Genomic DNA, 16,346 nt, shown 5'->3' on the forward strand with positions numbered 1-16,346 from the left:
TTTATCAATTACTATTAAAAAAAATGTTTTATTTCTGTATCACTCAACGAATTATCCAATTATTTTCAATTATGGATATAACTTTCAATCATTTAAATTGCACACACAAAAAAGGAAAATAATTAGAAGAATATGAAGTTTCTCGATAAAATACGATAGAATTTGTGGCTTGAATTAGAAATTTTGTTAAGTTTAAACCAAAACAAAAGGTTTTAACTCAAAATGATATTTTATCTGGATAATGATTTGAAATTAATATTTCTATTTAGATAATATTTGAAATTAGTATTTTGTTTATGACTAATTTTATTTAGATAATATTTAAAATTAATATTTTGTTTATGATTAATTTTATTTGGATAATGATTCGAAATTAATATTTTGTTTATGACTAATAAAAAAATATTGAAATTCTCATTTACAGCTGACAAGTAATGAAACACCCCCTATAAATAAAGTAGCATAGTTAGAATTTATACTCACTCTGAGTACAATTCAAAATCAAAATGGCTCAATCATCAACTTTTATTGTCTCCGTTTTTGTCGGGTTCTTTATTCTCGCAACCAATTCTAGACATTTACCTGGAAGAACATTAGATGGCCCGTCGGCTAGCAACTTCACTTTTGTTTGTGATCCGACTCGATTTACCAATATGAAATTAGATATTTCTTCATTTCGCTTTTGTAATACATCTCTCTCTTTTTCCGAAAGAACAAAGGATCTAGTAGATAGAATGACATTATCTGAGAAAGTTGCTCAACTTGGCCATGATGCCCCTGGAGTAGGCCGCCTCAATTTACCACCGTACAATTGGTGGTCGGAGGCTCTTCATGGCATCTCCAATGTTGGCCCTGGTACTCGATTTGACAATGTTGTGCCAGGCGCCACTAGCTTCCCCAATGTCATCAACATGGCAGCATCTTTCAATGAAGCTATGTGGAAAACAGTCGGTCAAGTAAGTTGACAACTTTCGACCTATAGAGGAGGTTGCGTTACTACTAACAACTTAGTTTGAAAATTGGACATGCTGTGTGTTGTTTTTATTAGGTGGTTTCGACTGAAGGAAGAGCAATGTACAATCTAGGGAGGGCTGGATTGACATATTGGAGTCCAACCATCAATGTAGTTCGAGATCCAAGATGGGGACGAACCTTGGAAACACCTGGCGAGGACCCTTTTGTGGTTGGCAAATATGCAGCGAACTATGTTAGAGGTCTCCAAGATGTGGAAGGAACTGAAAATGCCACCGATTTGAACTCTAGGCCTCTCAAGGTTTCTTCTTGTTGCAAGCACTTTGCTGCTTATGATGTCGACAATTGGAAAGGTGTCCATCGCTTCACTTATGATGCTAGGGTAAGAACAATGTTCATATAAATTATCAATGGAAATAAAAGACATCATTAACGCTTTATTTTTTTTTTACTACTAACGTTGTGGATTAGGTGACTGAACAAGACATGTTGGAGACATTCCTTAAGCCATTTGAGATGTGCGTTAAGGAAGGTGATGTCAGCAGTGTGATGTGTTCTTACAACAGAGTTAATGGCTATCCAACTTGTGCTGATCCAGTTCTCTTGAAGGACACCATTAGAGGCGATTGGGACCTTCATGGGTATAAATTAAATTAAATTAAAATAAAATATAATATAATAAAAAAGGATCAATTAAACCATATAAAGATATATTTCATATTGATTATACTTGTTTCTTCTTCAGATACATTGTTGCAGACTGTGACTCAGTTGAGGTTATGGTTAAATATCAAAATTTCCTAAATGATACAAATGAAGATGCTGTTGCTCAAACTCTGAAAGCAGGCAAATTTATTTACTCTTTTTTCAATTTCTTCTTCAGGGTAATGTTTTTCTGTGTTGTTCTACAAAACCCATGAATCAATTTCGATTCTTTCTTACGTAAATTTTCAGGGTTGGATCTGGATTGTGGTGTACTTTCCCCGAAATACGCAGAAAGCTCAGTAAGGCAAGGGAAAGTTAGAGTGAAAAACATTGACAAAGCTCTAAACTATCTCTACGTTGTTCTAATGAGACTTGGATTCTTCGATGGAAGCCCTAAGTTCCAATCGCTTGGAAGCAAAGATATTTGCAATGATGAACACATTGAATTGGCCACTGAAGCTGCCAGACAAGGAATTGTTCTTCTCAAGAACGATAATGACGCTTTGCCTCTTGATCCTGCTATTATCAAAACCCTGGCTGTTGTTGGACCCCATGCCAATGCCACCTCTGTCATGCTTGGCAACTATGCAGGTCAAATTCTTGCCCAAAACTCCCATCTTTTCAATCTGGGTAATGCCTCTGTTCTTCTCAAGTTCTGTTTTGTGTTGCAGGAGTGCCATGCCGAATGAAATCTCCAATTGATGGGCTATCAGAATATGCAAAAGTGAACTACCAAATGGGTTGTGAGAATGCTGCTTGCAAAATAGATACGTTCATACCTGGAGCAGTAGATGCGGCCAAGAACTCGGATGCAACAGTGATTGTTGTGGGTCTTGATTTGTCCATTGAAGCTGAGGACGTGGACAGAGTTGATCTTCTTCTTCCTGGTCTCCAAACTCAGCTCATCGAACAAGTTGCAGCTGCCTCTAAGGGCCCTGTTGTTCTTGTCATCATGTCGGCCGGTGGCATCGACATCTCTTTCGCTAAAAATATTTCCAACATCAGAGCCATTGTCTGGGCTGGTTATCCCGGCGAAGAGGGCGGCCGCGCCATCGCCGATGTAATCTTTGGAAAATACAACCCAGGTCAAAATGATGACTTATTGTGGTTCTAACTTGCTTAACAATTGAAATTAGAGCTAAGACTTTGTTGTATGGTCTCAGGAGGAAGATTACCGGTGACATGGCATGAAGCCGACTACGTCAACCAGCTACCAATGACATCGATGCCGCTCCGCCCAGTGACAAGCCTCAAATATCCAGGAAGAACCTACAAATTCTTCGACGGCCCTGTCGTCTACCCCTTCGGCTACGGCCTCAGCTACACCTCTTTCAACCATACTCTAGTCTCCGCCATCCCATCCGTGACCGTCAATATCAACAAAGCAATCCTATGCCGAGACATTGCCTACGACACTGCCGTAAAGCTTGACTGCGCCTCCGTCCTCGTCGATGACATAACTTGCTCCGACGAGTTCGAGTTTGAAATCAAAGTCGAGAATGTCGGCAAAAAGGACGGTAGCCAGGTTGTGATCGTGTACTCGAAACCACCAAGCGGAATTTCATCAACTCATATCAAGCAGGTGGTTGGGTTCCAGAGGGTGTTTTTGAAGGCTGGGGGCTTCCAATCGGTGAAATTTAAGTTGAATGCTTGTAAGAGCTTGGGGCTAATTGATTTCGGTGGCTACAATCTGCTGCCGGCGGGTGAGCACACCATTTTGGTGGGAGATGGAGCGGTTTCTTTCCCTGTGAAGCTTAGCTTCAATGGAGTTTAAGGTTCTATGTGTCCTCTATGGGTATTTCTTATGGATTGTGTAGAGGTTGTCCGTAGGGTTTAAGGTAAGTTAAGGGTCTTGTGTCGTCGGGTTGAGAAGTGGTTTTATTAAGAGTTAAACCATATTCTCTGCTGCACTGAATAAATTGTTTAGAAGAAACTAATTTAAATAAAATATTAGTTAATGTTTTATCAAATGAATTATGATTGGATTAGTCATTACTACAATTATTTAATACCTTCATATCTCCTGAGAATTTTCATTAATATTTACCATAAAACCATATCTAATATTTATCATTTTCCTTCTTTAATAAGATTTGTCCCATCCCCCATCCTTCAATTTATTTATTTATAATTTTATTATTTCATTATCGTATACATAATTTTAAATTCCATGTTTGGATAGGGAAATTAATTCATCGCCCAGAAAAACTTATTCGGAATGAATAAAGTGGGTAATAGATGGATTTTAAAATACATCTTCATAGATCACTAATGTAAAGAGACGTAAGGCAACATGGATGAACGACAACGACAGGATAGATTCTGAAGGAAACAGAAGAAACAAACGTTTACCAAATAGATGGCATGAAATGTCCTTCAAGTGCTCTTATCTAACACGAGAGCAAAACAAAGGTAAGAAAAAGGAAGAGAAGAGAAGACTTCAGACTTTCAACAACAAAGGGGAAAGAATCGTGTGATTTGTTTCCATTAAAAGAAGAAATTTATTCAGAAGTTTCATGGGGGACTTTCCGGGTTCTTGATTTCTTAGTTTTCAAAGTAAAAGTCATAAACGAAAAAGAATGCTAGTTCTTGAATTCTCTGTCCAGAATGCAAAAAATTAGAATAATTTCTAATCAACAAGAATCTAAACTGGCTGTCCAAATATTAGCCTAAACAACAAGAAGCATGAAATGAAAATGTCATGAAAATAAATAAATAAATAATTCTTAAATGACAAAGAATCTGAGGTTGGAGAGCAATTGAGCTTACCTCCCAAGACTGTCTCATTCGATTTCCTCTTCTCCAACGGTCCAAAACTTTTAGGTGGCCACAACTACGCACAAAAGAGATATCAGAAGCTATTTTAAGACGATGAAAGCAATTATAATGATTATAAATCGAAAAATCTAAAGCGAACAATGCATAAAAGATTGACAAATATCACTGAAACATAAGGCTGCATCTATGAGGACTAGCTTACAGTGTAGCTATTTGTATGAGTTATAGCTATCTCTTAGAGATCTATCATGCAAGTCATATCAAATAAGCGTCTTTTGCCCCTTTGAGGACTAGTTTTCGCTTATGCCTTATAGTTTGTCTTCATGGATTTACTAGACAACAGATAGTATTTCCCAAAGTTATTATCTTGCAAATGGTATTCTAAGTGCATAAATTTCAACTTTCACAACACCCTTCTGATAAGAGTTTCTAAAATCTGTGTTGAAAAGCAGAAAACTACTTTCCACGCAGTTTCCTAAATTGTGCTAATATCTGATCTACTTGTGATCGTGAGATCCCACGTCAGTTGGAGAGGGGAACGAACATTCCTTATAAGGGTGTAGAAACCTTTCCCTAACAAACGTGTTTTAAAATCGTAAAGCTGACGGCTATATGTAATAGCGGTGGGCTTAGGCTGTTACACTGACCAATTCAGGGAGCTGTTTTACCATAATGAAAACTAAAATTCATTACTTTAGGACCATTCTTCAAGGCATCATCTATGAGATTTTACTACATTATACATTTTCAACTTCATTATCAGTATCTATTTGTACTCTGAATGCAAATAGAACACGGAACCACATAATCCCTGCATACTAGTAATGGATTTTTGTTATGAACAAGCATACTAGCATTGGATCAACAACCATTTTTCTTGATGGAAAGGAATTAGAACATTCATCTCACTTACCCTCCAGAATACTTTCCCTTGCAGAACACCATATGGGACGGCCCCAAAATAACTTGAATCCTTTGAATCATACATGTTATCTCCCTCTATCCAAACATGTCCCTTAGGAACCTAATTGAACACAGGGTCAACAATTAAACAACACGAATTTACGAAACTCCAGAAAAAATGAAGCAAGTAAGAAGAATTCTAATCAGCCATACCACAACAGCTTCACACCAATCATTATTCTTCGGGTCTACAACATAGGTAACAGAATCACCTTCCATGCCCATCAAGCGCTTCGCCATTACTTTTCGATGGTTCTCAGGGGACCTCACAAGGACAATGTCTCCGACGCAGACTCTGCCAAAACGAGTGGAGATTCGTTCGGCCAAGATGAAATCGCCGGTTAGGTTTAGAGTAGGAGCAAGCTCACGCAGATAAACTCAACTAAGCCCTAAAAATGAGCGCTCTGAGATATTGATTTCAAAGACGAGCAGCGGTGCAGACGTATGTGGTTGCGATATGAAAGGAACTTCGCTAAGAAAACTGTTCCGGCCAATGCTTCTTCGGCTCCGGGTTAACTGCGACAGTTTTATCGGTCCCGCCATTTCTCTTCCCACCTTCGATTTTACCGTATACAGATGACCCAATGAAGCCCATGACGGAAGGTTGGTATTGGTTCATTGTTTCTTGCTTCTTATTCTTATTGGGCCATGATAAGCCCAATTTAGTAAATTGGGCTTTCTTTTGATTTTATTGGGCCACATCGGCCTAATCGGCCCATGTTTTATTTATTTATTAATAATGTAATCTTTATATAAAGCTCTAATTATTTTAAGTTAGTAAGAGCTAAATTGGCCAAAAAATTGAGCGTTGCTTAATTAATATTTAGGTCAGTTTAGTAGCTTTGATTTATTATTATTTTTTAATTAAGTTGATTCATACTACTTTCACTCACTTCTTACCTAACTTCTAAGAAATCAAGCTAAAATTTGGGAATAAAAAGAATAATGAATAATTTATTTCTAGTAATATCAACATAAATTTAAATTATATTTTAATTTTAAAAACTTTTATGTTTGTTACTTTAGTTTTTAATTTAAATTTATCATATTTAAATTATTTAGTTAATTTTCAATTAATTACTTTTTAAAAAAATTGTTTTATTTATAGGACAAAATTGTACAAATAATAATAATAATAATAATAATAAATAAATAATAATAACTATAATAATATAAAGTTTTTTTTTTTTTTTTTTGCGCCAAATGTTATAACATAAAATTTCTGGTTTGAATTAGAAATTCCTAAGTTCAGACCAAAACAAAAATTTAGAACTTTGAAAAAATCAAATCTCAACTAAAATGTAACAAATTCTCAATTCAAACCATCTCAAATTCTCACTATATATAGAGTACCATAGTTAGGATTTCTTAAGGTACTCAAAACTCAAAACTACAATGGCTCAATCATCGATCCTTATTGTTTCCATTTTTGTGTTCTTTGTTCTGTCTACTACTGCTAGACGTTTCCCGAGAGGAACACTCCTCCTTGAGGATTCTTCCTCTGTGAGCAACTTCACTTTTGTCTGTGATCCATCTCGATATGTCAATCTTGGGTTAGATATTTCTTCATTTCGCTTTTGTAATTCATCCCTCTCTTTTCTTGAGAGGACTAAGGATCTAGTAGATAGAATGACATTATCTGAGAAAGTTGCTCAACTTGGCCACCGTGCCCTTGGAGTTGCTCGCCTCGGTTTGCCACCGTACAATTGGTGGTCAGAGGCTCTTCATGGTGTCTCCGATGTTGGCCCTGGTACTCGATTTGATGATGTTGTGCCAGGCGCCACTAGTTTCCCCAATGTCATTTCCATGGCAGCATCATTCAGTGAAGCTATGTGGAAAGCGATCGGTCAAGTAAGTCTGACAACTTTCGACCTATAGAGAAAGTTACATACATTGCTACTAATAACTTAGCTAGATAATTGGACATGATGTTATTTTTTATTAGGTGGTTTCAACGGAAGCTAGAGCTATGTACAATCTTGGGAGGGCTGGATTGACATATTGGAGTCCAAATGTCAATGTAGTTCGAGATCCAAGATGGGGACGAACCCTGGAAACACCCGGCGAGGACCCTTTTGTGGTTGGCAAATATGCAGTGAACTATGTTAGAGGTCTCCAAGACGTGGAAGGAACTGAAAATGCCGCTGATTTGAACTTTAGGCCTCTCAAGGTTTCTTCTTGCTGCAAGCACTATGCTGCCTATGATGTCGACAATTGGCTCGGGGTCGAACGCTACACTTTTGATGCTAAGGTTTGTTAACGTTGATGTCGACACTTTTGACGCTACACTCTCAAGGTTTCTCCTTAATGCCTTTATGTTTATTAACGTCGTGGATTAGGTGACCGAACAAGACATGTTGGAGACATTCCTTAAGCCATTTGAGATGTGTGTTAAGGAAGGAGATGTCAGCAGTGTTATGTGTTCTTACAACAAAGTTCATGGCCTTCCAACTTGTGCTGATCCGGCTCTCTTGAAGGACACCATAAGAGGCGATTGGGGCCTTCATGGGTATAAATAAAATAAAATAAAAAAGGATAAATCAAACCATATAAATATATATTCATTATTTTTCTTTTTTTCTTCAGATACATTGTTTCAGACTGCGACTCAATTGAGGTTATGGTTGATCATCAACATTTTCTGCAAGATACAAATGAAGATGCTGTTGCTCAAACTCTGAAAGCAGGCAAATTTATTTACTCTTTTTTCAATTTCTTCTTTTGGGTAATGTTTTTTTGTGTTGTTCTACAAAACCCATGAATCAATTTCGATTCTTTCATATGTAAATTTTCAGGGTTGGATTTGGATTGTGGTCAATTTTACCCAAATTTCACAGAAGACTCGGTAAGGCAAGGGAAAGTTGGAGTGAAGAACATTGACAAGTCTCTAAACTATCTCTACGTTGTTCTAATGAGACTTGGATTCTTCGATGGAAGCCCCAAGTTCCAATCACTTGGAAGCAGAGATATTTGCAATGATGAACACATTGAATTGGCCACTGAATCTGCCAGACAAGGAACTGTTCTTCTCGAGAATGATAATCACACTTTGCCTCTCGATACTTCTACTATCAAAACCTTGGCTGTTGTTGGACCCCATGCCAATGCCACCTCTGTCATGCTTGGCAATTATGCAGGTCAAATTCTTGCCCAAAACTCCCATCTTTTCAATCTGGGCAATGCCTCTGTTCTTCTCAAGTTCTGTTTTGTGTTGCAGGAGTGCCATGCCGAGTGAAATCTCCGATTGATGGACTATCAGAGTACGCAAAAGTGAACTACCAAATGGGTTGCGAGAATGTTGCTTGCAAAAATGATACCTTCATATTTGAAGCCATGGATGCGGCCAAGAACTCTGATGCAACTGTGATTCTTGGGGGTATTGACTTGTCCATTGAAGCTGAGAGCTTGGACAGAGTTGATCTTCTTCTTCCTGGTTTCCAAACTCAGCTCATCCAACAAGTTGCAGCTGTCTCTAAGGGCCCTGTTGTTCTTGTCATCATGTCGGCGGGTGGCATCGACATCTCTTTCGCTAAGAATAATCCCAACATCAAAGCTATTGTCTGGGCTGGTTATCCCGGCGAAGAGGGCGGCCGCGCCATCGCCGATGTTATCTTTGGAAAATCCAACCCAGGTCAGAATCAAAAAACTTGTTGTGGTTCTAACTTGCTTGACAAGTGAAACTGATTTTGTTGTCTGGTTTTAGGAGGAAGATTACCGGTGACATGGTATGAAGCCGACTACGTCAACCAGCTACCAATGACATCGATGCCGCTCCGGCCAGTGAAGAGCCTCGGCTATCCAGGAAGAACCTACAAATTCTACGACGGCCCTGTCGTCTACCCCTTCGGCTACGGCCTCAGCTACACCTCTTTCACCCATACTCTAGTCTCCGCCAACCGATCCCTCGCCGTCAATCTCGACAAAACAATCCAATGCCGCGACATTGCCTATGAGGACACTGCCTTCAAGCCCGACTGCGCCGCCGTCCTCGTCGACGACCTAACTTGCTCCGACGAGTTCGAGTTTGAAATCAAAGTCGAGAACACCGGTACAAAGGACGGTAGCCAGGTTGTGATCGTGTACTCGAAACCACCGAGCGGAATTTCTTCGACTCATATCAAGCAGGTGGTTGGGTTCCAGAGGGTGTTTGTGGATGCTGGGGGCAATGAATCGGTGAAATTTAAGTTGAATGCTTGTAAGAGCTTGGGGCTAATTGATTTCAGTGGCTACAATCTGCTGCCGGCCGGTGGGCACACCATTGTGGTGGGAGATGGAGATGTTTCTTTCCCTGTGCAGCTTAGCTTCCATGGGAATTAGTCCTTTGTGGGTATTGTTTATGGATTTTGTAGGGTTATCTGTGGGGTGTAGGGTAGGTGAGTCTTTGTGTAGGGATGTTAAGAAGTGGTTCTAGGAGCTCAACCACATTATCTTCAGTGAATAATGTTAATAAATCAGAAATTGTTTAGAAGAAACGAATTTGAACACTCTCCTGATTGAATTCAACTATAAAACTCGAAAACTGAATTAAGAGATCATACAATCTCAACTCGAGAACTAAATGAACCCTTATGTCCACAAGTGAAAATTATGCTGGAACAGATTGATTTTTAAAAGTAAATGGCAGTATTAAATCAAAGGTAGCATTCTACAGATACAACAAATGTCAATAGAAAAGGCAGATCAATCCCAGAATTTCTTCTAGACACCAAAGTTGAAAATGATTAGAACAGGTAACGACATAGTCAAGAAGCCTGACTAGAGATTCTGGTTCGACAGTCACATCTGCTGCAGGCATTTGAAATTCGAAACATTCCGAAGAATCACATGATCTTTCGTGACTGTCAAACTTTTGACAAGGTGGCGGGGGAGATACACAAGATATGAGAATCCTTAGAGTTCTTCAGTCGATGCCGCCAGAAGGGTAAACTTATAAACCTTAGTTCTCCAAGCTCCCGAGGCCGAGCTCCTGCACTTCGTCTTTGAGAGATTTCAGGTATTTAACAGCTTCGTCCAGAACCATGGCAGTTGTCATTTGGTAACCACCAGGGAGAATCTCTCTCAGTTTTTTCACCATTTTCTTCAATTTCAACTGTTTCATGTCACCATCACAGCTGCTTCCACTGCTTGATGCCGTGTGGACAGGATTAACTGACTGATTCTTCCTGGGTTTGGAACTATAAGAGGAGGATGAAGAATCAGGGGATCTATTTCCATAATTCAAATGAGACCTTGCAGAGCTAATCTCATCATCTTCAGATCCATCAACGTCTTTGTGATCTTCGTCTTCTAAGCTCAATAATGCATCAATATCATCCACATCCTCCATCGAAGGAGATGGTATTTCTCTATCCTCATAATTCTCATCAATGCAAGAGTTTTTCTGGATGTACTTCGAGGACATATTTGCAGTAGGACCACCAAGTTTGTTGCAAATTGCAGGATGGAACATGATCTGGCTTCGATCGTCTGTGTGGTCAAAGATGATGAAATTTTGGGGACAAATTTCAGAAGGTTGAAACTCAACAGCATTGAAAGGTCCCAAATTCTTTCTCCCAGGAGGTAAAACAGAAGAAAAGGCAGATGACAGAGGAATCTGCATATGATCACCATCCCCTTGGTTTGCTGTTGGAAGCATTGCCTCTTTGAGGTAGCAGTTGAGGTCACTCTGCATGAAGTCCATGTAAAAGAAACAAACAAACAGGCAACCCACCCTCTAAACTTCAAGCTCGCGTATCTTCTCTCAGGAAAGCTTGCTATTATATTACAAAAATAAAGACGGGATGTTAACTAACGAGAAGACTACTCAGCAACCCTATACGTTGCCATCGTAAAATAAGTGAGATTTTTATATCAAATTAAAGACGAAACAGGAAAGAAATATTTCATTTCTTCACTTGTAGCACAAATGGAGGCCAGTCCACCTAACTCCCCAATGTCCAAATGCTTTTTGCAATGTTATCCTACGTGACGGGTTTTAGCAATTGTCGAAAATACTCAGCCTGTAGGGAACAGATTGAAAGGTATCAACAACAAAGCACTTTAAGATGTGCTTTAGCAGCTCAATAACGATAGCATTAAAGACAAGCAAGTGAACTCAGGATGTATTAAGCCATTCAACAAATGCGCTTTAGGAATTCATCTTTGGATAAAAGGATATGCTGCAATGATTCAACAAGTACCACATACAAAGCGTGGGAGAATGATCTAGAGGATGGTGTATTACCTGACAAACTTGCATCACTTGGTAGTAGGCAATGATTCCAACACTCATGTTAACTTTCCCAACTTCCTTGACAGCTCTGTATCTCTTTCCCGTTACACCAATGTACATTCTCACTCCTCCAACCAGTAATATAAAGATGAACACAACCGCAAAAATAAGATAGCCCAACAAAGTCAATGTTTTAATCCCTGCACACACCCACCATAAGCAGACATTTTAGAGGTTTCCCAAAGTCCACAAGCACAAGAATGATATTACCAAGCACTCAAAATTAGTCATTTGTTACAATTCACAATCCTTAAAATGATCACTAAACCTTAAAATTAGAAAAGATAAATCCAGTATAATCCCAAATTACTACCCTTGGCAACCAAATAGGCCAATGAAAAATCTTGTTAGGAATCACGACTCTCCACAATAGTATGATAGTGTTGTCCACTTTGAGCATAAGCTCTCGTGGCCCCCAAAAGCTTTCATACCAATGGAGATGTATTTCATACTTATAAACTCATGATCATCCCTTTAATTAGCCAATGCAGGACTCCCTCCCAACAATCCTCAACACATCTTTGTTCTAACATACCAAAATAAAAGTTAACTTCCTCCAAGACAACTTGGAGGATGTCTACTAAGTATGGTAATAATCAACATAAGTGATTCATTCTAGAAATCTCACCAAAGCTAATCAAATTACAGAATGACACGAAAGAAGACCACCAAGCGAACACACTTGCTGCTGTAATTCACGAAGGAGGATGTCCACGGCATCTTGATTCTATTCTCCAATTCCACTAATACAAAGGCGAGCACAATCCTAAACTGAAGGATAATAAAGCAAGCAAAAGAGAAAATAGTAAGTATAAATTAACAAATGTAAAATCATGAACTCCCTATTAAGTCAACAACCACGCAGTGAACAGAACCAGACGGACCATCAAGATCATTAACTTCACCAAAATTTCTCATTATCCAAACACGAGAAGAAAAGGAATCAAGTGCAAAATGACCTAAAAACGAAAGGGAAAACAGGACAGATCAACAAAATCAGAATTAATAACACAGTAATTTTAAGTAAAATTTAGAAAAACCTCATTGCAAGAGAACCCAGCACATCAACAATAATTACAGTAAGGAAGGACCAAAAGAAAAAAGCAGAACAACAGGCTATCGAAAGTACAAATCACTCGAAAATTAACTCCTACCATTACGCATCCAGCAATTAAGAAAGAACCCCAAAAATTTCTAGATGCCCTAACTCCTTAACTGCAAGCTAAACTAATCGGAAAACTAGCAAGTTCCCTAAAAAAATGAGACAAAAATTTTCACCCACGTGATTCCAGAGCTGAATCAGGCAAAGAAAACGAAGACGATCGGAAGATTTTCGTAAGAGTTCGGTAGATCAGTCCCCAGATTTGGTCTGCAAGCTAAAGATCTGGCAGGAAGATGAGAGAGAGAGACAGAGACAGAGAGAGGCGCAAGAGAGTATTTAATAAATTTTCGTTAGTTTTTTATTGGAATCTGTGCATCATGCATTGAAACAGACAATAGTCAAACCAGGAGAGCTGAGAGCCGTCGGATTGAAATGATTTCCGTAGATTATGGGATGTTATTATAACCGTTGGATCAAGCACGCGTGATCGGATGGAGCAGTGGGGTCCACGGAGTTTGACAAATGCGTATCGTGAAAACAACTCCTCGTGTGGGGATCTTAAAAAAGGAGGGAAATTTTATATATATTGCTATTTTGGTTTTGATTATGCTTTAATCTCTCTATGTAATTATGATTTAGTACGTTTATTCGTTTATAGTGGAATTAAATTGCTTATAAAAATTCATAGCTTAAATTAATATAATTATTAATTTAGAGTTTTACATATAATTTTTTTTTCTTTTTTTGTCCTTTTATGAAAAGTTTGTAAATAAATAAATTGGCCCAATACTACGATTCCATCTGGGCTGGCTTCTATATCTGGGCCCTTTAACATACCATCTTGACGCTCATGGGCTTCACATATCAAGATCGGCCCACTAACCTTTTTTTCATGAAAAAAATAGTTTATTTTATGTGTTAAAAATACCTCAATCAATATCATAAGATTTCAACTAAATGTTAACCTAACAGATATGATAAGATTATTGAAAAATGATAATGAAAACCATTAAAATCAAACACTCAATTGTTGAAACCCGTGATTTACACCACCAAATACAAGTTCATTTTCTCACTCTTTGAATCCTAAGAGGTAAAGACTCTCACTTGCCGGGAACGAAGTTTGTGGCGTAGGACCAAGCATTGTTGTTGACTGGGTCAGCAAGGTGGTCAGCCAAGTTCTCCAATGGTCCCTTTCCAGTGACAATGGCCTGAACGAAGAAGCCGAACATGGAGAACATGGCGAGCCTTCCGTTCTTGAGCTCCTTCACCTTCAGCTCTGCGAAGGCCTCCGGGTCATCGGCCAAACCCAATGGGTCGAAGCTTCCACCTGGGTAGATGGGGTCGGTGATCTCCCCGAGGGGACCGCCGGCAATACGGTAGCCCTCAACGGCGCCCATCAACACGACCTGGCAGGCCCAGATGGCCAGAATGCTCTGTGCGTGGACCAAGCTGGGGTTGCCCAAGTAGTCGAGACCTCCCTCGCTGAAGATCTGAGATCCAGCCTTGAACCACACGGCCTCGCCGAACTTCACGCCGTTGCGGGAGAGAAGCTCGGGGAAGACACAGCCCAAAGCTCCAAGCATGGCCCACCTGGAGTGGATCACTTCGAGCTCACGGTTCTTGGCGAAAGTCTCGGGGTCGGCTGAAAGTCCAGCGGTGTCCCAGCCGTAGTCACCGGGGAATTCTCCGGTGAGGTAGGATGGTGGCTCGCCGGAGAATGGGCCCAAGTACTTGACACGGTCGGGGCCGTACCATGGGCTGCCGGAGGAAACTTGCTTGGAGGCGGTCTTCCTCATGCTGATTCTTGAACTGCCCTGAACGTCGGGGGCGTTGGGGGAGAGCTTGATGGGCTTGCCGGCCAGAGATGGGGAGGAGAGAGCCATTGTGGAAGCGGCCATTGTTGGAGCTTGGAATGAGCTGTGTAATTGATGATGGGATGTATTTGTGGTGGGAAAGAAGTGAAAGGATGGTGCATAATATACATGGATTAAGGGGAAGGGTCCTTATCCATGAAAATCGATATCAGCTTTCTTATTGGTTGAAATTTCTATGGTCGATTTTCTTAACTCCAGATGGCCTCCTCTCTGCCACTCACACCTAAAAATCTAAGGCAACTCTATGAGCTTCTCTTTCTCCCAATCAAACTTCGACACGTGTATTGTTGATAGCACCAATATGCTTAGAGAATCTGCATACACTTGGTCATTTGTGGTGGGAAAGAAGTGGATAACTATCTATTCTGTTTGCCCATTATGAGATTGAAGATATAGATACCAATGGATAACTATCTATTCTGTTTGCCCATTATTTAAACTCACAAACCCACCCACTTCTTTCCCACCACAAATGACCAAGTGTATGCAGATTCTCTAAGCATATTGGTGCTATCAACAATACACGTGTCGAAGTTTGATTGGGAGAAAGAGAAGCTCATAGAGTTGCCTTAGATTTTTAGGTGTGAGTGGCAGAGAGGAGGCCATCTGGAGTTAAGAAAATCGACCATAGAAATTTCAACCAATAAGAAAGCTGATATCGATTTTCATGGATAAGGACCCTTCCCCTTAATCCATGTATATTATGCACCATCCTTTCACTTCTTTCCCACCACAAATACATCCCATCATCAATTACACAGCTCATTCCAAGCTCCAACAATGGCCGCTTCCACAATGGCTCTCTCCTCCCCATCTCTGGCCGGCAAGCCCATCAAGCTCTCCCCCAACGCCCCCGACGTTCAGGGCAGTTCAAGAATCAGCATGAGGAAGACCGCCTCCAAGCAAGTTTCCTCCGGCAGCCCATGGTACGGCCCCGACCGTGTCAAGTACTTGGGCCCATTCTCCGGCGAGCCACCATCCTACCTCACCGGAGAATTCCCCGGTGACTACGGCTGGGACACCGCTGGACTTTCAGCCGACCCCGAGACTTTCGCCAAGAACCGTGAGCTCGAAGTGATCCACTCCAGGTGGGCCATGCTTGGAGCTTTGGGCTGTGTCTTCCCCGAGCTTCTCTCCCGCAACGGCGTGAAGTTCGGCGAGGCCGTGTGGTTCAAGGCTGGATCTCAGATCTTCAGCGAGGGAGGTCTCGACTACTTGGGCAACCCCAGCTTGGTCCACGCACAGAGCATTCTGGCCATCTGGGCCTGCCAGGTCGTGTTGATGGGCGCCGTTGAGGGCTACCGTATTGCCGGCGGTCCCCTCGGGGAGATCACCGACCCCATCTACCCAGGTGGAAGCTTCGACCCATTGGGTTTGGCCGATGACCCGGAGGCCTTCGCAGAGCTGAAGGTGAAGGAGCTCAAGAACGGAAGGCTCGCCATGTTCTCCATGTTCGGCTTCTTCGTTCAGGCCATTGTCACTGGAAAGGGACCATTGGAGAACTTGGCTGACCACCTTGCTGACCCAGTCAACAACAATGCTTGGTCCTACGCCACGAACTTTGTTCCTGGAAAGTGAGAAAAGAGAGTTTGTATGGTGATGAATTATTATTGGCGGTGTAAATTAGTTGAAAATGAATGAAGTGCTTTCGAGTGAAATTTTATGATTTCTATTCTCC

General features: G+C 40.5%; 6 protein-coding genes across 8 annotated transcripts; 3 read left to right on the forward strand and 3 right to left on the reverse strand.

Moving 5' to 3' along the window:
* The first annotated feature begins 506 nt into the window (after positions 1-506).
* Positions 507-3,451, forward strand: LOC111497404 (probable beta-D-xylosidase 5). Its single transcript, XM_023148189.1, is given in 7 exon segments — positions 507-956; positions 1,049-1,354; positions 1,444-1,613; positions 1,718-1,818; positions 1,927-2,365; positions 2,368-2,762; positions 2,841-3,451. Coding segments are annotated over 7 exon segments (2,472 nt in total).
* LOC111496941 (mitochondrial inner membrane protease subunit 1-like) lies at positions 2,544-6,001 on the reverse strand. The gene is made up of 5 exons (XM_023147519.1): positions 5,572-6,001; positions 5,369-5,479; positions 4,442-4,510; positions 2,853-3,602; positions 2,544-2,742 (listed from the first exon to the last, which is right to left on the reverse strand). Exons 1-4 carry the CDS (start codon positions 5,656-5,658, stop codon positions 3,480-3,482), a joined length of 390 nt encoding a protein of 129 aa, XP_023003287.1. The 5' UTR covers positions 5,659-6,001; the 3' UTR covers positions 2,544-2,742; positions 2,853-3,479.
* An 813-nt stretch (positions 6,002-6,814) lies between these two features.
* On the forward strand, positions 6,815-9,846 carry LOC111496934 (probable beta-D-xylosidase 5). The gene is made up of 7 exons (XM_023147509.1): positions 6,815-7,269; positions 7,364-7,669; positions 7,758-7,927; positions 8,005-8,105; positions 8,214-8,555; positions 8,636-9,049; positions 9,122-9,846. The coding sequence occupies exons 1-7, from the start codon at positions 7,048-7,050 to the stop codon at positions 9,733-9,735; spliced, it is 2,169 nt and encodes a 722-aa protein (XP_023003277.1). The 5' UTR covers positions 6,815-7,047; the 3' UTR covers positions 9,736-9,846.
* Positions 9,847-9,953: 107 nt separating this feature from the next.
* On the reverse strand, positions 9,954-13,145 carry LOC111496938 (transcription factor bHLH144-like). 3 transcript variants are annotated; one of them, XM_023147516.1, is made up of 5 exons: positions 12,972-13,145; positions 12,318-12,460; positions 11,642-11,829; positions 10,824-11,417; positions 9,954-10,778 (listed from the first exon to the last, which is right to left on the reverse strand). In XM_023147516.1, the coding sequence occupies exons 4-5, from the start codon at positions 11,096-11,098 to the stop codon at positions 10,355-10,357; spliced, it is 699 nt and encodes a 232-aa protein (XP_023003284.1). In that variant the 5' UTR covers positions 11,099-11,417; positions 11,642-11,829; positions 12,318-12,460; positions 12,972-13,145; the 3' UTR covers positions 9,954-10,354. The 3 variants fall into 3 exon arrangements, with proteins under 3 accessions (XP_023003284.1, XP_023003283.1, XP_023003282.1); XM_023147515.1 differs by adding an exon at positions 12,574-12,648 and having other exon boundaries at positions 9,954-11,417; XM_023147514.1 differs by having other exon boundaries at positions 9,954-11,417.
* Positions 13,146-13,774: 629 nt separating this feature from the next.
* On the reverse strand, positions 13,775-14,758 carry LOC111496936 (chlorophyll a-b binding protein of LHCII type 1-like). Its single transcript, XM_023147512.1, has one exon. The coding sequence runs from the start codon at positions 14,690-14,692 to the stop codon at positions 13,895-13,897; it is 798 nt and encodes a 265-aa protein (XP_023003280.1). The 5' UTR covers positions 14,693-14,758; the 3' UTR covers positions 13,775-13,894.
* A 639-nt stretch (positions 14,759-15,397) lies between these two features.
* Positions 15,398-16,334, forward strand: LOC111496937 (chlorophyll a-b binding protein of LHCII type 1-like). Its single transcript, XM_023147513.1, has one exon. The coding sequence runs from the start codon at positions 15,449-15,451 to the stop codon at positions 16,244-16,246; it is 798 nt and encodes a 265-aa protein (XP_023003281.1). The 5' UTR covers positions 15,398-15,448; the 3' UTR covers positions 16,247-16,334.
* The last annotated feature ends 12 nt before the right edge of the window (positions 16,335-16,346 follow it).

The sequence above is a fragment of the Cucurbita maxima genome, unplaced genomic scaffold (genome assembly GCF_002738345.1).
Source record: "Cucurbita maxima cultivar Rimu unplaced genomic scaffold, Cmax_1.0 Cma_Scf00023, whole genome shotgun sequence".
NCBI classification, from domain to species: domain Eukaryota; kingdom Viridiplantae; phylum Streptophyta; class Magnoliopsida; order Cucurbitales; family Cucurbitaceae; genus Cucurbita; species Cucurbita maxima.